The sequence below is a fragment of the Marmota monax genome, unplaced genomic scaffold (assembly GCF_021218885.2).
Source record: "Marmota monax isolate L192 unplaced genomic scaffold, Marmota_monax_Labrador192_F-V1.1 WCK01_AAM20220418_F8-fsc00186, whole genome shotgun sequence".
NCBI classification, from domain to species: Eukaryota; Metazoa; Chordata; class Mammalia; order Rodentia; family Sciuridae; genus Marmota; species Marmota monax.
The window spans coordinates 1,401,975-1,426,940 of NW_026694725.1; the positions used below are offsets into that span (position 1 = coordinate 1,401,975).

General features: G+C 46.7%; 1 protein-coding gene across 2 annotated transcripts in view; it reads right to left on the minus strand.

The window, feature by feature from the left end:
- The window catches only part of Vwf (von Willebrand factor), a 161,098-nt gene that overhangs the window by 66,577 nt on the left and 69,555 nt on the right, over positions 1–24,966 (minus strand). For both annotated transcript variants that reach the window (XM_046424111.2, XM_046424112.2), the window contains 14 exons: positions 21,257–21,360; positions 20,034–20,172; positions 17,489–17,623; positions 15,324–15,470; positions 12,388–12,528; positions 12,083–12,196; positions 10,396–10,552; positions 9,567–9,725; positions 8,526–8,661; positions 4,645–6,023; positions 3,705–3,821; positions 3,482–3,622; positions 3,087–3,230; positions 632–796 (listed from right to left, as the gene is read on the minus strand). In XM_046424111.2, coding sequence (XP_046280067.1) covers positions 632–796; positions 3,087–3,230; positions 3,482–3,622; positions 3,705–3,821; positions 4,645–6,023; positions 8,526–8,661; positions 9,567–9,725; positions 10,396–10,552; positions 12,083–12,196; positions 12,388–12,528; positions 15,324–15,470; positions 17,489–17,623; positions 20,034–20,172; positions 21,257–21,360 — 3,178 coding nt within the window. The remainder of the gene's footprint in view (positions 1–631; positions 797–3,086; positions 3,231–3,481; positions 3,623–3,704; positions 3,822–4,644; positions 6,024–8,525; positions 8,662–9,566; positions 9,726–10,395; positions 10,553–12,082; positions 12,197–12,387; positions 12,529–15,323; positions 15,471–17,488; positions 17,624–20,033; positions 20,173–21,256; positions 21,361–24,966) is intronic.

A 24,966-nucleotide genomic window follows, 5' to 3' on the forward strand; every position in this document is an offset into this window, starting at 1 on the left:
GGGGCGGGGGAAGGTAAAGCAAGATCCTAAAAACTTGAAAGGGATCTACCTAAAGATTACTCCAAGGAAAGGGCAATAACTCTGTGAGGTTATGGCTTACAGTTAATTACAATAGTAAAATACAAAAAAAAAAAAAAGTTCCCCCCCAAAATTATATGTTTGTGTGAGTTTTTCTTCTTTTGAGTTTCTAACCTAAAATCAACTTAATCTATGGTCCTTTGAATTTAGATTCTATGTTTTTGGACTTCTAACGCCCTTTATACTCATGTGAAGAGTGAGTATAGAACTGTGGTCTGCAAGATGTTGGGGTTTGTTGCTTATGTCTTCCAATTTTTTTGTTCAAGATCCCTCTGCACAAATAAGCATGGTTTTCTCAGCTGAAGTTTAGATGGATGGTTCCAGTGGAAAGAGAAGGATGAACAGAATACTTTCTGGTGGGTACTGGAGGTTTGTAGTGTTTGCCTTCCATAAGCAGAAACTTAAAAGGTCCTGGTCTATAACCATCTTCAGTCAAGGGCAGATCTTATGCTCTTTTTCAGAGGCACCTTGGGTCTCTAACAGTAGTTTTGGTTTTGTGGGGGATTTTGTCATTGATTTTGTTTTTGAGATAGATATGAAAGAAAAGACTCACCAGAGCACAGCTTGTGGAGGAAGGAACTGTCCAGGGTGACCATAGTAGGGAGGTCTTCAACTCGCTGGAGCCTTACCACATTGGACCTGGCCTCTGGGCCTGCCAAGATCCTCAGCTGGGGTTCGTCATACCGATCCCCAATGCCAATGGGGAACACTGACACTCCTAGAGTTAGCAAAGGGACAAGAAAGGTTCTGTGGTCAGATGAGCTCAAAACAGACTGGCTTGATGCTATTCCCAACACCAGCATGTAACTGTTTAGTCTGGTCACATACATCAACCCTGTGAAGAAGGCATTCATTCATTCTGAGCTCCTACTCTGTGTCAGGTACTATCCTAAGTAGTGGGGACATAGCAATGAGCCAAGCAGTAACATCCATGTTCCCTGTCTTCATGAAGCTTATGTCAGGAAGGGATAGACAACAAACACCTACAAAAAACAAACAAACAAATAAAAATCCCTCAATATATAGTATTTTAGATGTGTACGCATGCTTGTGGGGAAATGAAATGGGATAAGGAGGATGGGAATACCCAGGAGGAGGGATGGGGGTTATCATTTTATATATGGTGGTTAGAGAAGTGTTCAGTGAAAAGATGGAAATAAGGATAGAAGGAGGCAAGAGGGCATCTGAGGGGGGAATAACCCAAGCAGAGAGATCAGCGAGTGTGAAGGCCCAGAGCAGAAGTGCATGCTCTGAGTGGCACTGCTCTTGCAAAGCTTCTTAGGCCGTGGTCAGGACGTAATGTGTTCTCTTAAGGAAACAGAAACCAGCCAGGACTATGGGGCAGAGGAGTAACAGGAACTGACTTGGATTGCACAGGATCACCACAGCTGCTGCTCTGAGAATGAACCATGGGAGATAAGAGTGAAAGCCAAGGTTGCAGTTAGAAAGCTACGGGGGTGATCCAAGTGTGAGACACTGGGGGCTGGGGTATGGGTGATGGTGTGATCCTCAACATATTTTGAAGACTTGGCTGTGGTTTGCAGCTGTATTGTATGGGGGCATGAGAGAAAAAGAGGAATCGAGGATGCTGGGATCTTTAACCTGAACAACTTGAAAGGACCGAAAAAAATACTACAAGAGGAAATTTGGTTGTGATGTCAGGAAGCTGGTTTACAGGGAATTGCCTGTTAGAACATCAATGCTCAGTTGAGGGGAGAAGTCTGGGCCAAGGACAGGAATATCAAAGTCTGTGGTATATAAACACGTTTAGACTCATGGCACTGTATGAGACCACTGAGCGCTGGGTAGAAGAGAACATTTCACAGGGCTAAGCCAAGAGCACTTCCTGCCCAACTCTCAATAAGAAATTGAGACTTTAAATAGTTCAGTGACTTGCCCTGAGTCACCTCTAAACAGTATTTGCTTTTTTTCCTAATAATACTCTTTCTCTAGATTCTTGATATTAAAGGAGAAAAATCTCCAACCTAAAATTCCTTAATTCAGCTTTCCAGAAAGTTCTAGGTATTTGTAATTTGAAATAGAGTGGAGTTGCTAGCAACTTTTTAGCTCCTGTGAGTTCATTTTATCATCCAAATATATACCCTTTACCTTTTAGTATCCTTTTTCCTAAAATTATAGATTTCAACAATATATCATTCATTCAACAAAAATATTAAGTGGTCAGCATTTTGTGAATCGCACACAGGTGATCCAAAAATATAGCAAGATTTTGCCCTTTACAGAACTCCCAGTTTGTTCCAGAAAGAGCTATGTACCAAACTAATACAATACAATTGGCACATTTTGAGTATTTCAGGTATGGTACAGAGAATCGGGTAAATACCTCTCTCAGGAAGAACATCTGGAAAATGTTAAGAGAAAAGACAAGGCTATGCAGCATTTGAAAAAGGAATAGTTAGTTCTCCAGGTGGTCATGAGATGACTTGGCATCACCCTACTCACTCAGACCTCCCTTGGGCACATGATGCCTCCATCCTGGCTCACTTCTATTGCTATTTACAGCAAGGGTTCTATGGGGCACCAAGGCCAGGTCATATCTATGCCCTTCCCCACCCAAATGCACCATCGTTTGTGTCTTGTCCCTCCAGCTCATTAGCCTGGTAACAGCAAAGGGTTCTGAAGACCCTAACAATTCTCCAGGACCCACAATGAGTCACTCTGGCCTTGGGGTGTGGCATTCCAGAGAAAGACCAAGGACACCACATTAAAAAGTAAAGGTGTAGAAGTACAGTCATCCCTCGACACAGGAGGAGAATGTGAAGAATTTAAGGCTGTCATCACAACACACAGACAAGCCCAGTATAAATGCACCCTTACTATTGCTTTGTTTCCTAATAATGCAATGACTGAACTATTTCCTGATGTTTGGTATGCAAGTGGGTATCAAGCAAATTCAAAATCAGCCAGAACATCCAAAAGCAACCTCCACCCACTTTCACTCCTCTGGCTTCTTAGAAGAGTCTCAGGATTGTACACTATACACTCACGGCTGGATCTGGCCACTTCAGCTGCTGCATCTACTGAATCAGTGGAGATGTCCATGACCAGGACGACCACTGCCTTTGAGGATCCAGGCCTGGCACCATGTACTTCTGAAGTGACATATCGCACAGCAAAAGCCAAAGCATCCCCTGAGAAAGAAAAACAGACCAAATCAGTACCAACTGCAAGAGCAAGTGTTTCTGAAGCAGGTGCACATCCAGTCTCATGGAGGATCCTTAAATGGTTAGAAAACTGAACAATTTACAGTGGGATCTAGAAGAGACCTTGAAGAGCATCCAAACAAGGCATAAAGTGACAGACCAAGGTCACTCCAGTCACTTATGCCAAGAATTAGGACCAGAATGCATATTTTGCATCCAGGCCAAGGCACCAACATTACCAATTTGGCTGGGGCCTCCCTCCTGCTGCATAAGATCCACTAGATTCAGTAAATGGGCTTTGTCCTGGGCCACATTCCAGGGCACATCGATGGTGGTGATGCTTCCATATTGGAGCACGGATACCTGAGTGAGGTGAGGCCCTAGTGGAAAAGAAAAAATGAGAGTCATTTTGAATCAGAGCCAAAGCCTCTTCTCACCTGCGGCCTCAGGTGTATCACTCACCTATGTTGGCCTTGGAAATGAAAGCCTTGGCAAAACTCTTCATTTCATCAAAGTAAGAAGCTGGAAAACCAGAGGAGCCATCCAGGAGAAGGACGACATCCAGGGGCTGGCTACAGTCTGCAAAGGGAACAGGAAGGTGAGCACACAAGGACTGCCAGGAGACTCCAAGTCAGGAGCCTCTCAGGGGAGTGTCTCAAAGTCCTGGATGAAGATGGGGGCATAGAGCCAGCCGATGCTCTCCAGCTCCTGCACATCAGCCAGACACCACATTCAGTGGGCTATGCACGGCTCTCAGGACCACATGGCTAGGTATTCTGGGATAGTCCTAAACATATGGAAGAGACTGGCTTACAAAAAAGGTTAAGTATTTGCCAAAAATTATCCAGCTAGCAAGTGGCAGAGGTGAGATTCAAACAATGTAAAGTGATCTATTTCCCCAATCTGAGTAGTGATATCACCTGTCACCTGGCTTCCTGGCCTTGACTGGAGGACTGTAAGCTACCTGGAATAATTCCATCCCATACAGTGTGGTCTAAAGGAAGCTGACTGTCACCAAAATTGACAGAAGTTACCTTCAAGGCAGAAAGTGGGATTGAGTGGGGATGCAGCTGGGTGATAAAGTAAGACTTGCATTTTTCACTCCATGTCCTTGGTATTATTTAAATATTAATAATAGGCTTGTATTATCTTTGAATTTATAGTCACCAACAAAATAAGATTCCCCAACACACACACCCTCACCTTGCAAAAAACAAATAAATAAATCACAATGTAGTTCTCTCCTACCCAGAGGAGGATACACAGGCACTCTAAGGCACAGGTTTGACCAAGTGCACAGAGCAGGGATGATGGGATTAGAACCCAAGGGTCACATGACAACAGCTGCATACAGCACCAAGGCTCCTCAATGCTCCCACTTGCACATGAGACGTCAACATACCTGGGGCAGTGGGTAGAGTGGGCAACTGCAGCCCCTCTTCAGAGCAGCACCTCTGCAGCACCAAGTCAGGAGCCTCTCGGGGGAGTGTCTCAAAGTCCTGGATGAAGATGGGGGCATAGGGCCAGCCGATTCTCTCCAGCTCCTGCACATCAGCATGCGGGCCCACGCCAATGGGCACCACCTGGATGTCTCCAGGCAACCTCTTGATCTCATCAGAAGCAGGATTTCCGGTGACCATGTAGACCAGGTTAGGTGCCTGGTCCCGGTCTCCCTGGCCAGCAGAGAAGCTGTTCTCAGAGACATACTGCAGGGCCAGTCCCGTGTTGGTCCTGTTTCCACCCCGGTAGCGGATCTCCCGCACCTGCTGCAGCACATCTCCCTTGGACTGTGCCTCGCTGAAGGTATGCTCCACAGTCACCGTGTAAGAGTACTGCAGCACAGAGACGTGGATGCTATCCTGGCCCACATCCATGCGCTGAATCACCTCTTCCATGAACTCCTTGCTCCTGTTGAAGTTGGCCTCCCCAACCTTGTCTGAGCCCTCCAGGACAAACACCACATCCAGAACCATGGAGTTCCTCTTGGGTCCCGATGGTGAAATCGCCAAGAGCCCAGGACCCACAGTGACTTGTGCCACTTGGGGATGCTGCGTGGGTGCAGGGGCCTCGGGGGCAAGGTCACAGGTATAGCTGATAATCTCATCCCTTCGCTGCTCCAGCTCATCCACGCTGCTCAGCACAAAGGCCTTGTTTTCAGGGGCCTGCTTCTCAATGAGGCGGATCTGCTTGAGGTTGGCATGTGGCCCAATGCCCACCGGTATCACAATGACCTTCTTCTTCTTCAGTCCCTGGACATAGCGGACCAAGTTCCGGGTCATCCGTGGGGGCTCCTGGCTGGCAGTCAGGAGCAGCACAATGCGGGAGGCTTCAGGGCGGGTGATTTTGCCAAAGATTTGGAACAGAGTGTACTTCAGGACCTCGCTGGTGGAGGCCACCTGGCTGCCCACGTACTTCACCTGACTGGTGATGCGCCGCAGCTCTGAGGGCCGCTTCCGAGCCTTGAGCTCAATGTAGGCATGGGAGCCATCGTGGTACTCCACCACAGCCACGCGGATCCGCTTCTGGGAGATTTGTAGTCTCTCCATCATACCCACGACAAAGGCCTTCAGCACTTCAAACTCAGCCTCGGAGAGCTTGGAGGAACCGTCCAGCAGGAAGACCAGATCCAGCAGCTTGCTGCAGTAGAAGTCATGCAGGGGTGGCTCTGGGGTGTCCTCCACATACGGGGTGGTGGCCCCAAGTGGGGCATCTGTGGGGGGCAACACCAGGCCTCCAGGTTCCTGGCAGGCTTCACAGGTAAGGTTGGCACCATCACAGTGACTGTAGCAGAGGGGAAGAAACAAATGATTCACAAAGAGCCAGCCGACACTTGTCAACCCTACAAAGTAGGACACTGCCCATACTCCCAGAGAACTGTCTTCCTGCTCCTTGGGAACATTCCCACCTAAGTGAGCCATCATTGTTAACCTCTGTTTCAAGATACCTGAAAAAGAATCTCTGTTGTTCTCGGCCAGATATTCAGTGATGACTTCTTTCCAACCGACATCGCTAACCACATTAATATTTAATTATAATTTAAACTTTCTTGCAAGTATCCCCAAGGATAAATATTGCTCTAAAATACTGACGCTGACCAGGACTTATAAATGTTCTACGGAAGATAAATTGCTTATAGTGCTGATTATAACAGAATTTAAGCAGTGTGGATTTTGAGTCATGTTTAATATGTTGGATTTTAAGGAAGAAAAGAAACTCTGGAGTAAAAAAAAAAAAATTTGCAAAGATGAATAGACATTTGAAGTCCCAGTTTTATCTAGCAGAGTAGTAGATGGGGGGTCTTCCAGACCTAGGAAAATCAGTAGCAACTTCGTTCATTCCTACTCCTGTTATCTGCCAGGTGCTGACTGGCTAGACCCAGTGCCCAGGCCCAAGCCACCCCACAAGTCTGTGTTGGAGCCATTGCCCACCCACAAATTCCTACAATACCAGCAAATGTCAGGCTCTCCTGATCACTTCACTCTTTTGCAAAGTGACAGGGTACACCAGATCATAGGCGAAATCAAATTGCCCTGTTTGGAACCCATACAGGCTAGGCCTTCTCCTTTTCTGTGCCCTCTGCCTTCGAGCAACCTGCCTTTGGCACTCTGGGTAAAGCTGAGAAAGCAGCAATGCCCTGAGCCCTGGGAAGTGTTCCCTGTGGCGTGGCTGTCAGGCCTGCCATTCACACTGTTCACTTGATGCCTCAGGCTGTCGGCGTGTATGGCATGTACCACGGTAGCTTCCCCTCCCATGAGCTACCAGCAGAGCAGGCAGGGAGAGGCCTCTGAGCTCTCCTGCCCTTTCAGCCCAGAGCTCCAAGCCAGCACTGGAATTGGAGTCTCCATTTCGGCTTAGAGAGGGTGGGAGGCAGGGTCTGACTGGAAAGTTACTTGTACTTCCTCATGATCCACACAATTTATTGCTTCAATCCTTAGTTAACGGTGCGTGAGTGACATACTTTCTAGTTTCCTGTGTTTGCTAGAAAACCCACCCCAGGCAGTGTTCACTCTTGTTTGCACAGATGGTGGCGGCAGGATTTGGCTCCCGCAGCTGTGACCACAACCCCTTCCCTAGTGAGTTGAGTTTCTCAAGTTTAAGTTCCCATTAGGTTTGATTGGTGCCAGGGAATCGTGTTGGATACATCAGCATTTTAATAAATGTTCCCTACTTATGGGCAGGACTTCAGAAAGTTCAACACTTGCCCCAAGGACTCCCTCTCACCTCCCCAAAGGCCATTTTCCCAGAGGCAGTTCCGGTGAGAGCCCAGGGTGACAGCAATGAATGTCTTCTCTCCAGTTATGAAAGTGCTGTCCTGTGACTTTGACAGCAGCCCCAAGATGTCTACGTTGTACAAAGGGGTCAGGGGTTCATCTCACTTTCCTTGCCTGCATCCCCACCTTTTTTGAAAAATGTAGCTGGACATAGTGGCACACACCTGTAATTCCAGCAACTTGGGAGGCTGAGGCAGGAGGATCAAGAATTCAAAGCTAGCCTCAGGAACAGCGAGGCACTAAGCAACTCAGTGAGACCCTGTCTCTAAATAAAATACAAAATAGGGCAGGGGATGTGGCTCAGTGGTTGAGTGCCCCTGAGTTCAATCCCTGGTACCGAAGAAAGAAAAAAGAAATCTGATTTTCATATATTTGTCCTTGAACTGTCTCTCTTACTACAAGAACAGTAAGAGCCACAAAGAAATGAAAATGTTAATTACTCTGATTTGATCAGTACACACAGTATACATGTATTGAAATATACTGTACCCCACTAAAATATATAAGTATTACATGTTTTAAAGAGAGAGAAAGGAAAAAAAAAGAAATAGAGAAACCATACCCTGTCTTCCAAAAAAAAAAAAACAGGCAAAAACCTTTTAGGAAGTAAAAAACTTCAGAAATATTTTTTGGGGTGAAACAGTCTAGACTGCTCTTAAAAAAAGAGAGAGAGAGAGATACACAAATTCTAGAAACAAACTAAACAATGAACTAAACTAAGTCATCAATGAATTAGCAAATTTACTAAATAAACTCAATGTCTCAGTTCACATAGCTAGGAAGTTTTATCCAAAGCCCAGCCTCTGAGCAAGCCCCACAGAGGACAGTAAGATTGTCCACTTCATCAGCAACTTAGCAAGGCCCTAAGCAACTTAGTGAGACCCTATCTCAAAATAAAACATAAAAAGAGCTGAGGTGCTGCTCAGTGGTAACGCATCCCTGGGTTCAATCCCTTCCCCTCCCCACCCCTCAAAAGACTGGCCACTTCAGACAACCAGGGAATCCATTTTACCAAGTCTGGCAGTGCGCAGGGTCATCGGGGTTCAAGGTGACTTTCCTTCCAGGGGCTAAGCGCTGGCCAGCCACCTCACACACTGGGCAGTCTTGGGGGTCGATGCAGGTCTGGAGAAGTTCATCCAGGATTTTCCCTGAACGGCACATCTCTCATTAGTAGCTGACCACTCCCCTTTCACATAAGGAAGGCTCCGCTTTCAAAGGGGCCTGTCCCAGGAGCCATTCTGCCTGCCTCTCCAGAGGCCACCTCACCCCACAGGGAGGAGCATCCTGCCTCCTTCATACTTTCATTCTTCTTCTGCAAACTTGGAAGGAGGCTTCCCTCCCCCTGCCTCACCTCCTCCGAGCCTGGAATCTTATCTCCAAGGCCCTTTTCACTCTTTTGAAGAATGTATTCAATCATTTTAGAACTGTGCTATTCAATATGTCAGCTATTAACCATCTGTGGTTATTTATATTTAAATCAACCAAAATTCAATAGAATGAGAAAGTCAACTCCTCAGACACACTACTCAATAAGGCATCCACCATTGCATTCAATGAGGCATTCCCACCACTTGCCGAAGTTCTATCAGAAAGTGCTACTCTACGTATGACAAACCCCTAAACTGGCACAACAAAGCACTTTGTAGAAAGGACTCACAGTGTAGCTCAGGGGCAGAGCATTGCCAGCAAGGAGCAGGGTGTACCCTCCCTTACACACAGGCCATGCAGCACAAGGGCCCATGTTCAATCTCAAGCAACAAAGGGGGGGAAAAAGCATTTGATAGGACTAGGTGACTGTGTTTTGTGGTGTTGGGAATGGAACTTAAGTCCATGGGCATGATAAGCAAGCACTCGACCACTGAGTCACCTTCCCAGCCCTGGCAGGAGCTCCTCCTAGCAAAAGCCAGAGCTTGCCTGGCTTTGATGAAGGACCCACAGACACACCTGTTGTAGGGTTATGGGGTTGGAGATAAGGCACCACTGGCAGAGCTAAAATGAAGCAGGATGGGGAGGCTCCCATCCTCCTGCCCGGCCCACCCAGGGAGAGTCTCACCTGAAGGGCAGTGTGCGTGGCAGCCCTCCACACACTGCACAGGGCAGGCCAGAGGCTCAGGGTGCTGGCAGGTGACGGGACAGGCAGGCGCGCAGCTGTTATAGCGCCACTCACACTCATATCCATTCTCCCGGAGATTCTTCTCCTCACAGCTCTGGGCTGTGTAGACAGAAAAACAGAGGCCATGAAATCACCCTACAACACCAGAAGCCAGGACTGCAGCGAAGGTCCCAGACAGACCCAGGGAGACAGACCCATGAGGTAACGACTATAAGACAGGGAGGTGGGGAAGGCGGTGATCAAACCTGGGAACAACTACCAGAGTTGCCAATTGTGGAGACTCCTGGGATTTTTTTTAAGGACCATATTTATATTTATATTTATATTTATATTTGTTTTATATTTAAATCAACTTTCCCAGCCCTGGCAGAACCGATGGTATGACTTGGTTTCCTACAGAAAAACATTTAGTTGTGTATGCCCAAGGAGGGAAGGCTCCTTATAAATAGGTGAGTTGATTACTAATAGTGGCAAATATGATCAGCTCTAAGTAAATACATATTTTGACTTTCTTCTCTTCACCAGTGTTCCCTCTCGTTCTTCTTTAATTTCTCCAGAAGAAAAGTCTCCATGCATCGACGTCCTGAATCCACCATGATTCTCCCTCATTATGTCAATGGTTTACTCACATGGCTGTCTTAACTCTCCTCAGCCCTGCACACTACAGCTCTCCCAAAAGTGTCCTCTTGCACCCCACAAGGCCTTCAGATCTAGATACTCATTGGGTGAAGGGAGGGTATCTGAGACCACAAGGGTCATCAGGACTCACGGCACAATGTGGCCGTCCTCCAGGTCACCACCTTGCCATGCTGGGCACACACGTGGGCGTAGGCAGCGATGGTGTCACAGAAGCAGGAACAGTCCCCAATGGACTCACAGGAGCAGGTGTCATAAATGCAGATGTCCAGGTATGGCTCAGGGTCCACCTGCAAAAGGAGTTCTCGGGTGGCCTGGGCCTAGGGCCAAGATCAAGGACTCTGGCTCTTGGTCTGGGTGAGAATCTTCTGGTGGCAAGTCGTAGCATAAGTGTTCTCCAGGGTAGAAAGAGAAATGTAGGCCAATGGTCCCAAAGAGGGAACAGGCAAAAAGGCAAAATTCCTAGTTTCTCATCTTGATTCCAGCAAGAAATGTTAAATAAAACCTTTTGCAGAATACCATGTGCCTGAGAATAGTTCAAAAGAACATCCCCTCTGGCCATCTCCCATTTGCCTCTTGCCACCTATCCATCCCATAATCCATGGATGTTTAGTTGTTTTTACATAAAACACACACGCAGGGTTGTCACTCTTTCCTTGCCTCGGTGCATCAAAGAGAATGAAGAGATGCATCCGGACCCACTCAAGTTACCTCACTGAAGAGCTAAGTACGCTGGACAGTAGGACCTAACTGACCCCAAGGACACAGGAAGGAGGGGAGGCCCACCCACCACTTACTTTCAATTACACTAACCACCTTTCCTATCCCCAAAACATGCCAGTACACACACCTGAGTTTTTCGAATAGTTGTGATAGAAATGAATTCTCGCATGAAGCCGACCATTGTTTCTAAGACATTCCAACAGTCCTGAATTCCCTGGCTCCTCTCCCTGTCTACACTCTTCCAACTCAGATGCCCAGTGTCTCCACCAAAACAGGAATCCGAAGTATCCTTTGGATCTCCACGGACTGAGAGTTTTTGGATGGACAGAAAGAGAACTGAGATACACATATTCAAATAGCCTCGCCTGCATTGGGGGTACCACACAGCAGCAGGCCCGTGGGTGCAGCTCCGCATGGACATATGGACACACACTGCACACACACCCACATGCACGTGTACACTCACACATACAAAGAAAGACGGCGAAGTGCATTTAACTTTGGGGAACTCCTAATTGTCATTCGAGATAAAGACACAAAAAGAGGTAAAAAATGAAGACTCTGTAGGTAAGGCCAGAAAAGAGTCTCTGTGAAAAGAGAACTGGACACTAAATGGGTCGTTTGTTCACAGAGGGATCCTTGGAGGGATCTGAGGCCTGGAGACACAGAACAGTAACAGGAAAAGGAAATCCTTGGTTCTGTTGTTGGAGATAAAATAATGCCAAGGAAATAAACCCTAAGACCAGGCCAAAAGAGAAGCACTGGCATGTGCCAAGTTTCTTCTTGTGTGGAAGGAAGGCGTTGTACCAATCATCACTCCTCAGAAGCCATCAGCTTTCCCTCTGCTTCCAGCCTGTAACAGTGTCTTTTTTTTATTTTATTTTTATTTTTTAGTGGTGTGGGCGATCAAACCCAAGATGTCATGCCAAGAGCTCTACTACTAAGTGACACTCACAGCCCTGCAATGGGGCCTTAATGCAGATCCCTTCAAGACTCCAGGCTACTTAGTGTCCACTAGAAATCCGTGCTCTAGGCGCCCAAGCTACTGGGCCCACCCTTTCAATGACTCGGCCTCCCTCCACCTTTCAAGTACTTACCAGCTTGTGGCAGTCCTGGAAGATGTCACTGGTGAGGATTCTGCAAGAGGAATCCACCATCGTCTGCTTCATGATGTTGTTATAGCAGGTGGCAGGGGACACGTCCAGTGGCACCTGGGTACAGAGAGGAGTGCACCGAAAGACCCACAGTCAGGCAGTCAAACTGGCTCAACTCAACCCAGAAGGAGGCATGAGACCTGCTTTCCACCCCTGCCACCCACTGCCCACCTTCCATCACCAGGGAAAGGGGGACAATTCAGACAGCAGGCCTCTTGGGATCTGCCCACACAGAATCCGGGACGTACTTTTCTGGTGTCGGCACACTGTGAGCTCACTTTCCAGGAGTTCCCAAAGTCCACGGGGTCTTCCTCCACTTTGAGGTTGCTGCTGGTGAAGTCGTTGTTCTGAATGCCATCAAAATTCCCACATAGGCCACAGACTTGCTCCTGGATAGACAAATTGAGAAGATGAGCACTGTAGACCTCAGGGGCATACTCTAAGTCAGGGGAGGAAGAAGGTTCCAGTAACAAAGGATCAGGAGTCATCCAAGGAGGAGGAACAGAAGGAAGAGGAGAGGAAAGTGGGACAGAGACCCAGAGAACCGGAGTGGTCAGCAAAGCCTTGCTTTTGGCAAAGCCTTTTCCATGGCTTCCTCGCTGATTCCATTTTGAAGTTAAGAAAACAGAGGCAACTTGTACACATCCCATTGTCAAGGGCAGAGGCCTGGAATCCCTGTTTGAACCATCACCTTCCCCAATAAGCCTCTGAGCAGAGAAAGGACCTGGTCAGTTATGACATCAGTGAAGCACAGAGGACCAGGAAGGGAACATTATAGTCCTGCTGTACCTAGAGAGCCGCAGCCTGTTCAGGGCAGGCTGGCCAGAATTCTGCCATATGACAGAAATTGCCAGGGAAGACACAACCTATTCATCTATCACATGTGGAATGTGCAACAAGTCCTGAAGGAGTGGAAAGCATCAAGTAAAAACTAGGGAAAGAAATGGCAATATTTGGTCTAGGCAAGAAGAGCTGTCGTACTTTTGCAACATGGTTAGAACCCTGTCCTGGGGCAGAGAAAAGAGTTGCTTATTCTGTTTTGCTTCCTTAAGCAAGATTTGGCATGGTACCCTGGGTGCCATACAAGAATGTTCTCACAGTTGGACAAAAGGCCAAAGGGCTTTCTGAGGCCTAAGAGCTCTCCTGGGTAGCTGCTGCCCTCTCCCTATCCTCGCTAACTGTCATCCACCCCAAGGCCCTCCTTCACAGCCCACTCGCCTCCTGGTTCCAACACTCCAGACAGCTGCCACCTCAGGGTCTTTTCACATGCTCTTCCATCTGCCTAAGTCCTCTTCCCAGATAGTTACAGTACTCACTCCCTGTCTCCCCTGAGGACAATGCTCACATGTCACCTCTTCAGACAGTCTCATCAGACCAAGTTATCTAAAGAAATGTCCCACAAAAATTTAATCTCCACCAGGATTTTAGAAGGCCAGATAGTGGCCTCCATCAAAAATGTGGGTATCCTAAACCCTAGAACCATGACTATGTCACCTTACATGGTGCCATAATTTTATGTGGTTTGGGTGTGCCCCCAAATCTTCATGTCCTGGAAGTCTGGTCCCAGTGTGATGATGTAGTAGGAGGTAGGGCTCAGTGGGAGTTAAGTAGGTCACTGGTGGCATCACCCTTGGACAAAATTAATGTAGTTCTCACAACACCCCAGCAGCTAATTCCCACAAGAACAAGTTTTTTGGGTTTTTTTGTTTGTTTGTTTTTTAAAGCCTGGCCTGATTCCCTCTGGCTTCCTTTGTCACCATATGATCCTTTCTGCACGTAGCCATTTCCCCTTCTGCTTTATTACCATGTTGTGATGCAGCCAGGGGATCCTCCCAAAGGCTGACAGGTGGGACCACCCAATCTTGAACTTTCCACTCCCAAACTATGAGCTAAATAAACCTCTTTTATATATAAAGCCTTTGGTATTTTGTTATAGCAACAGAAAATTGACAGCTATACAAGGGAAAGGGACCTGGATGACATGATTAGGTTAAGATCTTGAGATGGGAGATTATCCTAGATTATCTAGGGAGCCCAAGGTAACCACTGAATATGATAAGAGGGATGCAGGAGGGGTCATAGTATGAAAGGTGATGTGCCATAAAGAGACAGAGAGACAAAGAACTTGGAAGATGCTACACTGCTGTCTTTAAACTCAGAAGATGGAGCTACAAGTCAAGAAATGAAGGCAGCCTCCAGAATTTAGAAAAGATGAGGAAATGGATTCTTGCTCATGGAAGAATGGATTCCAGGAGGAATGCAGCCCTGCTGGCTGATTGTAGGTTTTTGATCTTCGGAATCACAACATAATAAATTTGTGTGGTTGTTTTAAGACACTAAGTTTGTGGTAATTTGTTATAGCAACAATAGAAAACAAATAGAAGGGTTAAATACACACAGACACACACATATATTTGATTTTTCCCTGCTATAACCACAGAGCCTTGGACAGTGTTTGACACAAACTAGACATTTAATATTTGCTGAGTTTAATGGAATGAGTGATTTTCTTTCCAGCAATGGGATGGGTTGCCACGGAGAAGGAAGGACCATGCAGCCTCAATGGTACATATACAAGCTATAAATATATATGGCATTATCAGAGATGCTGCAAAGATCATTCCTGCCGAGACCAAATCAGCCACCATAGTAAACACAGTCACTTGTCACGTACATACCACTTAGAGAAATCAATAAAGTCCTAACAAACTGTTAGACTCTAGACAAATATGGTCACCTTTCCCAAAAGTAAGTTATCAGAAAGTTTGCAAACAGCTCTCACAAAGTTCTGGCCTGTGTCTCAATGGTAAGGCAACACCCCAGAATGTTTTGTAGTGCTATAATGATATTTTGCATGATTTGTTTGCCTTTTTTGGGTTAAGAAATCTAAAGAAAAGTTAATATACCTAATCTTTTACTTTGCTCCTTTGTGCAAATAAACTTGCCTAGCAAGGCCAATTAAGACAGTTTGTGTCAGGGACCACCCTAATTTTTGCCATGTTCAACAAGCCTCAGTAAGAGGCAAAGCTAACTGCAACCTTGACTCCATAGCTTTATTTGTATGGGAGGCTGGACTGGAGGACCACCTTCCCCCAAGGTGATGGGAGATGCCATTTGCTACTCAGAGAGCTGAAGAAGGTCCAAACAAGTCACAGACAAGAAAAAAGCATGAAAGGTTACTGACCTGGTATGTCTGCTTCAGGACCACGGAGATGGCCAGGTGGTGGTCCCAGACCACAGAGAGAGCTTTGCCCAGAAGCAGAATGATGTACCGGCCAGACTCCACCACCTCAAAGTGAGTCTCATCCTTCATGGGCCTCTTCACATTCACCTGAAGGAAGGCAAAACAGGAAAAATGATAAGTAAAGGAAGGCACAAAAGTCCACATCTCTCTCTTCACATCTACCTCTCTGTCCCCACAGCTGATGAGTGCAGGAGCGGCACCCCTCCAGAACACACAAATGTCCCATTTGGTCAGAGCTCACCCCTGTGGCCAGCACACCTGTGTTCGTCTCACCCACCACCCTGCAAGAATCTGTGACTAAGGGGTGACGATAGAGGTGGCAGAGAATTCACAATTATGAGATTAAAAACACAACAAAACCAACTAACATAAGATCATCATCATTTTACAAAATGTGAATTTCTTTTTTATTCTTGGTCATTAACTACAAGGGTCCTCTAGATATGGTTTTAACCTGTCATAGCAAACACTGAAGCACTTCTGGTTGGTGATTTAAAAATCTATCCCTTTATAACAATAAATACTAGACTCTCCCACCACTTCCCACTCCCCCAGAGTAGCTATTATCAAGAGGCAGGGTCTGTGGAGATCAATGCTACAGCCAGGTTTAAGTCTTTAGAAGGACTCTAGCCTGAACCCTTGACCTAGCCAAAATCATCAACAGTGCCAAACCCTCAAAGCCACTGTGCACACTGGGCTGCTTCTCAGACTTAGGAAATTAAGGCTGATACTAAGACCTGTCAACACTTTGCAGAGGTCTCCTGAATGACATACCATGTGGATTTATCCCTCACGGGTCTGTATACCTCCTCTTCAATGTTACCAATGTCATCTGTCCTAAATAGAGTTCTTCTTTGAAATGGAGTTGACACGGCCCACCCACAGTCAATCACATCTGCTTGGGAGTTTTCTTCCATAATGATGAAGAGTTCACTTTCTATCCCCTGATGTCAATGGAGGCTTTTTATAAGAAAGTAGGGATGCAGGCTGAGACCATGGAAGAAAATGGGGATATCCGAACAGATGGAAGCCCAGATCTTGGATTGCCCTACTACCTATGTGAACCAAAATTGTGGCCTGTGGTGACCTGCCAACCTAAATGTATGTTTCTGGGCCCCACCCAGACCTTCTGCATTAGAATCTCAGGACAGAGTCGTGGTATCAGCATTTTAAACAAGATTTCCAGGGAGATTCCTGGGTAATCTTCCGAGAACCACTTCTTAAGCTTTCAGTATACAGGGGCTCAGTCTGTTTACCTCACTTTTGAGCTCTTTCAAAATATTTATCTTAAGGCTGGGGGCGTGGCTCAGTGGAAGAGCACTTGCCTAGCATATGTGAGGCCCTGAGTTTGATCCCCAGCATCTCACACATATACATCAAATGTATCTGAAGAGATCTTAAAAGTGTAAAAGAAAGTAAAAATCTCTAATAACATTGTGTGTGTGTATGTGTACACATACAGTAGCCCCTGTTTATTCAGTTTTGTTTTCTGCAGTTGCAATTAACTGTAGTCACCTGAGTTCCTAAAATATGAAATGGAAAATTCCAGAAATAATAAGTTTTAAATAATATTTATTATAATATATTGTTATAGTGGTTCTATTTATTATTGTTGTTGTTAATATGTTACTATGCCTAATTTGTAAATTAAACTATTATAATATGTATATATAGGAGAAAACCTCATATACACTAGGTTTAGTGCTGTTTTCAGTTTCAGGCATCAGCTGGGGATCTTGAAATGTGTCCCCACAGAAGAGGGATCATTGCATAGAGAAGGGAAAGTTCTCTTTCCCTCCGTGTTTCATGCCCTCTCCAGCAATAAGCACTGCTTGTTTCTACAGTTATGCAGACACCATTCTGCATCCTTCTCCACACACAAATGCAGACTTCAACCAAATTGAAACCTTGTTATCCATATTGATCTGTAACTTGTGCTGCTCATAGACTATGTCCAGGCCAGATGTGTAGCTGGACCTCGGTCTCTGTAATGGCTGTGTTACTCCATTCCCACAGTTCTGAGTGGATGCTTGATAAATGCTTCAAGCAAGCTGATAGGGGAACAAGGAGGAGCATGAGGTGGAGGAATTGAGGCTGGCTCTTACCTCGTTGTCAAATAGTTCAATCTCTCCTCCTTCCACCAGGATGGTGACTCGCTTCTTGCATTTCACTGAGGGGTAACTGCATCCCTCATTCCCCACAAGGATCCTAAATGTCCCCTGGTTACTGCCACAGTAATCCTAGGGAAAGAGGGGAGACAGAGAAATTTTAACCCTGCTATTTCTCCCAGAACAGAAGATGGACATCTTGTTCTTGTGGGTTTTTAGATACGTGTTACAGGATGTTACCACATCCACAGGTGTGTGTTTGTGCCTGTGCATAAGCATGGGGTGGGGGGTAAACTCCCTCAGGTGTGTCATCCTCATTCATACAGGTGAACCTGGTTCCTATGTCAGTGAGGTACAGGTGTAATGATCACCAGGAGGAGAAGGAGGGGGAGAAGGGGAGGAAAAGTGGTACGTTGCATGCTTTGACAGAAGCTCCAGGCTAAAATCCCCTGCCTAGATCCCATTAATTCTTGGCCACATGCAGGTAATTAGGACAGTCCGACCACATGGCATCTTGAGATTCTCTTGTCTGGCTGAACCCTGTAGACTGCTGACCCAGAGGGTGTAATCAAAGAGGGCTCAACATCGCCCACAGCTCCCAAGCTATGTCTCTAGCTGGGTTTAGAGCAAAAGGGAGCACTAAGAGATCATTGATGGTCAATTGCTTAGAAAGTTAAGAAAAAGGAGACACACTCCTGGCAAATAGTTCCCCCATGGTGGCTACTACTGTGGTGGGATGGAATAAAGATAAAATATTCAATTTGGAGAAACAGTCTTGGCCTGTCACATGAGTAAATTGCATACCTCTCTTACACACATATACACACACTCTTACACATAAACATATGTGCACACATACACATGTACATACATACATATACTCATATATCCATATACACATATACATAAGTATGCACAAATACACATGTGCATACACTCACATATATCCATACACACAAATGCACATATATACATAACATATACACATATTTACACATACTCATACACACACACAACATCTGATCTTCCTCTATAAGATTATGAATCAGTCAACTTCCTAGGCTTGTTCAGATAACTGGGTGTTGAATGAATGAATGGGGAAGTTAAAAGAGGGAACAAGGGTGTCAGTGATTTATTTGTGGTCACCAGCTAAATCTTTTCTGAAGAAGAAAGGGTTAAGTCTGATAATAGTACCCAAAGGAAGCTACCGCAAGGGCAGGGTGCCCAGGACTAGCATCAAAAGAGGACAACAGGATTAGCTGTGGGAAAGGAAAATAAGTGACATACAAGGGTCACAATTTGAAAGGGGATTCCTGAAAATGGGGCCACTTGGGAAAGTTTGCGTGGGCAGGGGAAGAGCTGGGGAGCAGGAGACGCTGACCAGCTGCTTCTTTTTGCACAGACTTTATTGTTTGTTTTTTCTGGATGCTCGGGTTTGAAACTGGCTTGGTAGCTAAATAGCAAAACTGATGTCACCCTGACTTCTGCCACCAAGGTGGGAGGTAGCCCAGTAATCAAAAGACAGGCTTTCATTTCTAACCCATGGAAAAGCTCCAGGGGGCACTCAGCCCAGGTCCATAGGTGTTCCTAAAGTACGCTCCTCCCTGGGCCAGCTGGGGTGTGTGAGGTGGAGGCAGGCTGGCTGCTGGAGCCCCAGTTAGCTCAGTCCCCTCCCAGCATGCTCTGCACATGCGGCCTTTGTCCTGATGCTCCCTGACTTTGTGGTCCTCCCTTCAGACCACACCAAACCCCCCAACCCTCCTCCCCTAGAGAATGGAGACAGAGAGACCACATTTGTTTAAAGCATCACAGGGCACAATGTCTCCTCCCTCTGGAGAAAAGCACTCAACCCCCTTGCTTACTCGTTTGGTGTCAACCAGCAAGAGAAATTTACAGGAATCTATGACGTGGAGAAGGGGAGGTAAAGGGGCTAGTGCCCTCAGTAGCTAAGGTTTCCTGACTTCTTTCTCATTCTGCCTTGCAGAGTGACTTTTTTGTGAACCTGTACCCCTCCCCCTCCTCCTCTTCCTCCTCCTTCCCCTCCCAATTTGAAATTGTACATGCTCAGAAATGAAAACAGTGGAGAATGCAGTAGAATCAGAGGACAGGCATGTCATGTCAACCATCCCCCTGTCCAAGGCTGCTGCTCACCACGCAAGGCCCGGGTGGAGGGGTTTTGAGGTCCAGTTGGGCTTCACTTCCCAAACTGTGCATCCTGGTGGAGACTGACAGCTTTTTCTAACTCACATTAATGCTAATTTGGACTGAGTGTGACCTTATGCCCACACCAGTCCTACTCAACAAGTGAGCTTTCTAGGCTGTTCTTAGATACCTCCAGATGAACAGAAGGAAAACAAACACCACGGTGAGTTTTAAACCGCCTACCTCTTCAGGTACCTCTTTCAAGGACTGGGAAATTACTCCAGTAAAACCAGACCCCAGAGTTTTCTCTACAGACAGGAGGGCAAAATCTGACCTGGAAAAGCCCTACTTGCACCTCCCACCCAGAGACAGCACCTCCCCTCCTCACTCCCATTCTTACCTGTGCCAGAACGTACTGGCATTCCCCAGGGAACATATATTTGAGCCCATCAAAGGTGAGGTAGTGAGCCATGCCAATCACAGAGCAAGTAGCATCACACACGTAGTCTGTGCAATTCCACTTCCGGTCCCGACAGACACTAGGAACAGTAATGTAACATGACTGGGTGGGCACTTTGAGTGCATCTGGGTCTTAGGGAACCAGGAGGCACTGGAGGTACAATACTCCAAGTGCCACCCAACCCTCCAGGAAGCCTCAAGAAGTTAAGGGTTTGCAGCTAGTGGAACATGAGATTCACAGGCCCAGCACAGGGCCCAGAAGGACAAAGGGAAAAGATGCTGCTTTCTGGTTACAAGGGAGAAACTGAGGCAAAGAAGGGCAGGGGTTGTCCACGGTGGTCCAGGCAGCTGGGGAGGAGGCCCGGATCCTCTCTAGGCCACCCGCATGGATTTGCTCAGCCTTATCCTAGAAGCCACAAGTCGGCCTGATATTGGCCTCAGGGTCTCTGTGAAGCAGACACACTGAGGTTGAAATCCCTCTGAGGCTAATGGGAAGAATAAGACAGAACAGCAGGAAAGTTCTGAGTCTGGAAACTAGTAATGAACCACGAACTCCTGCCAGGAGAGGTTTTGTGTGCATGTAGCTATATGTTTAAATCTATAGTGATTTGCCAATGGCCACATGGCCCATCCCCCGCCATCCGTAACCAGAGCTGACCTTGGGAAGCCCACTCGTGCGTCAGAGGTGGTAAGCTCAGACCTCAGACAGCCCTGCCCGTCTGTCCACAGGGCCCCTTTCTAAGGCGGTGCAAAGGCAGGGTGAGTGAGAAGGGTGAGGGGTTATGTGAAGGATGGCCAGGGAGCAGAAGGAAACCAGCCACCCTTGCCAAGACCCCCCTCAAACTGCACCATTACAGGCACACTCAGGGTCCTTGTGAGCAGTTTAAGACCTGTAAGAAAAGGACCCTCCTAACCCCACACTCTTTGGCAACTTGGCTATATGTAGGGCAAGGTGCTTATCTTCCCCCAGGGCCCATCTCCCTGAACTGAAAAGCTAATCAGCAACACAGTGCCTATCTGGGATGAGCACAAGTGATGGTGAATATTCTTCCATTTCACAGATGGAGAAACAGGCACAGAGAAAAGGAACAATGCACGCAGGTCACCATAGGGTGCCAAAGTAGCTGAGTCCCCAGGGAACAACTCCCCCACCCCCAGCCTCACCAAGTGTTGCAGTCAATCTTCACGGTTTCTCCTGGGGCGTACTCTTTGCCCTGGTGGAAGCAGGGACACCTTTCCAGGGCCACACATTTGTTTTCATGCCGGACCTAAAGAAAAAGGATCCAAAAGTCTCAAGTCCACAGGGATGGATCGGACATGTCACCAGAAGCTTGAACCTGCCAGGAGTCCAGCATAGGGATAGGGACTGAGCCATGGACAGCCTCAGCCACAGGCCATGACAGGAAGCCCACACCCAGCTGGGGCTTGGCAAGTGTGGGCACTGCCTACACTGTCACTCCTACCAGCTGAGGATACTGACCACTTTCTACCCTGTGGTGTCCTGCTGGGGAAATGTAACCTGGGACACCCACGGCAGAAGCCCTAGAAATGTGCATACCCAGAGATCCAGTCATTCCACACAAAAGGAGTCTCCAAAGGAAATAGAGTTATGGGCAAAGATTAATGGAGAATTATTTATCACTGCAAAAAAAAAAAATGGAAACCATCATGTGTTCAACGGTAGGAAAATGATTACATCCATTAAGGAATCCCAGGTGCTGGTGTCCTGTTGCACTGTTAGAATGACCCCTTGGAAGAATCTTCAATGATGCGGGAAATAGCTATGCTGTTAGTTTTTAAAACAAGGAAGAGAGCTGTACACACATATGGTCCTAATATTATATATTTATATATACATATTTCCAAAAAGAACTAGCAGAAAATAGAGACGTTGCCTCCGGTGGTGGGCTGGGAAGTACAGAGATTTTCTTTTCTGTTTTGTTTCTTTATTTTTTTCCCCAAATGTTCTTCAGTGAATGTGTATTATAATTAAAGAAAATAGATACTACATTTAATAAAATTAATCTGCATTCAGCACCTTGAAAATGAGAGCTGATTACTTCACATAAGCAGAGATTTACCAAAACCAGCCTCTGGGGCCTGCCCAAGCCACACATGCCCTTCATCTCCAGGCCCCTGACACTCTGACACATTCTCCACAGTGGTGTGCTCTGCCTCCCAGCCCTCCACCCTGGACAAGTTACTCATGTAATCTTATATTCCTCAGGTCCACTGGGACCAGAACCAGGGAAGAACTGAGAACCCCCAACCCCAGCAGACCTGGGGTTCTTAGCTGTTCACCTGGCCCCTGGCCCCAGTGGGCTCAGGAAGAGCTAGCCAAACCCACCGGACCCCAGTGTGGAGATCTGCTTCGAACTCAACTCCAGGAACAGCTCTGGACATCTGTTCTGGCATGGCCTGACCTTCAATGCTTAGGTCACCCCGAGGTGAAGGGACCATGCACCCTGGTTCCAGAGCTACCTGAGGGGGTGAGAAGCTCCCTTACAAGATGGTTCAGGCTTGGTGCAAATCCATCACTCCCTGGCAAAATCAGAGTTCCAAGGGCTTGGAACTGGACAAAGCCCTGGGAACAGGGTGGTCTTGGGCTGAACAAAGGGCTTTCATGTGAAGGACCACAGCTCAAAAGTGTATGGGGGGCAGAGTTGAATGGAAAGACTAATATCCTCCACTTAACACCACCTCTATCCACCACAGGAGGTGTTTCTGAGTCCCTCAAAGGATAAGCAATGGGGCAGGACAAGTGGAGAGAGAGAGGAAGATGTAAGTCAGCCACATCCTTGGTGATGTGAATGAGCTCAGGAGCCCGGAAGGGAAGATGGCAGCTTGGCAGGAACACGGAGAGCCTGAAAAATCTCTCTGTTCCTGAACCTTCCAAGACTCTGTCACACTCAGGGTTTATTCCCACATGCCCCCAAGGTTTGTCAGCTTGAACATAAGTCTGAGGCCTGCCACCTAATGGCCACTATAAGAATGACTGATGCATTCTAAGGCTCCTAGTGAACAGAACCAGATAATAAGCCTCACAATCGGAAACATCACCTGAGACAAAAGTGATGCAGGATGGAGTCCAAGAGGCAGAGCCCTGCTGACCTGCCTCACCTCAGCAGGACATGTGCTACTCGGTCCCCTGCAAGCAGGCTGGGGTGAGGGCTCCTAGGCGTCTTGGTGTGCATACTGGATGCCTTTGTCTCGCTCCAGGATATTCAACTCCCTGTCACGAAGTTCCATGTATCCAAGGCCTAGCTAGGGAATCCCTCCCTTCACCCAGGTGCAGCTTCAACAGACATAAAACTAAAAATCCCAGCCTGGCCATGAGCTAATGCTGCCTCCACTGCACTGATGCTTCCTCTTCCTTCTCAGTCCTCCCTGGCAAACCGCATAGCTCCTCTCTGCCCTAATTTATGATGGGAAAAGGAGATTATTAGCTGATAGATTACAATGCTAAGACAAGACCTCAGTATTAAGTGAGGAATGCCATCAAGGCCACGGTGCTGTGGGGTTAGATCCAGAAGTTAAAGCAGGGGTGGAGACAAACATAACCTCAAAGGAGAGGACAGGGTCTCCAGGTCACTATACGAGACTTCCTGACTTTGGAGAGATAATCAAATAACACAACCCAGCTAAAAACACCCCAAGAACTCCAAAATGCTAAAGAAATTTATAGAGATTCAAAGTCGCAGGGATGAAGGCAAACTGCAGGGGTGTTCAGGGTCAGGTGAGAACTGGCCAGGTAAGCAGGCAGGCCAGCAGAGCAGTCCCTATGATGTGAGTGAGCTCCAGGAGCCCGGTAGAGAAGATGGCAGATTTCTGCCAGAATTCAGTGACTTCTGTAGCAAGTCACTAAAACCTCAGGTGTACAATAAAGACAAGCATCTCTGGCTAGGGTTTGTTCCTTTGGGATACCAAAGGAAACTGAGATAATATTTGTAGATATCCTTGGAAGAATTAAAGAGAAACGTGGCAGAAATACTCATCCCATTGTCCACCAATTCATGACATCTAGGGCAAGAGTGGCTCAAGCTAAGAACACAGTACTTGGTCTTGGTCAGTTCCAAGGGGAATTACAAAGTAAAACAAAAGATGATTTTATTACCCTTCTCTGGAAAAATCCCATTATTTCCCACCAAACAGGAACATCATACAAACTCATTCTTCAAAAACAGTTTTTGCCTTCCAACTATCTCTGGCGATTCTCCTACCCTGTTGATACTTCCAGCTCAATGCAGCTGTTTTCTACTAGCTTTTTACAATATTTTTGCTAGAAGGAAAGCAATATAATTAAGTAAGTCACACTAAAGTGTAAATGACTCTTCCTATAAGGATTTATGAAGTTGTAAGCTTTTTTAAAAAAGCTGATGCTTGTTAACAAAAATGCATGCATGCCCATTATGTTTCGGAAGCCTGATTTGGTGGCAAACTGTGGTTTAAATATAGAAAATATTTGTAGATAGGAAAGCTTTCTTGGGTCTCCTAGGATCACAATGTCCACATATGAGGTCCACTCTGGATGAGCCCCTGAGCCCAAGCTGTGTATTTTTAAAAATCTTTTCAGTCTTCATACTGAGTGAGTATCCAGGGACCACGGACAGGAACATATTTCACATCTGCCAGGAATTTCCCTAAATACCAGCAGAACTGGGTGCCAGTTTGGAAAATGTAACCATTATATTTCAAAAGTAAGTTAGCGTCTCCCATCCAGCAGTCCTACATTTTCCCCAGAGACCTAACTATTTGAGCACCCAGACGCCTAGCCTCCCAAAGGGAGACCAATAAGGCTGAAGGTTGGGGTTGCCAGGAGTTCAAAATTTCCACTATATAATTATACAGCCTTGAACTGCTTCTGTTTCCTTTCT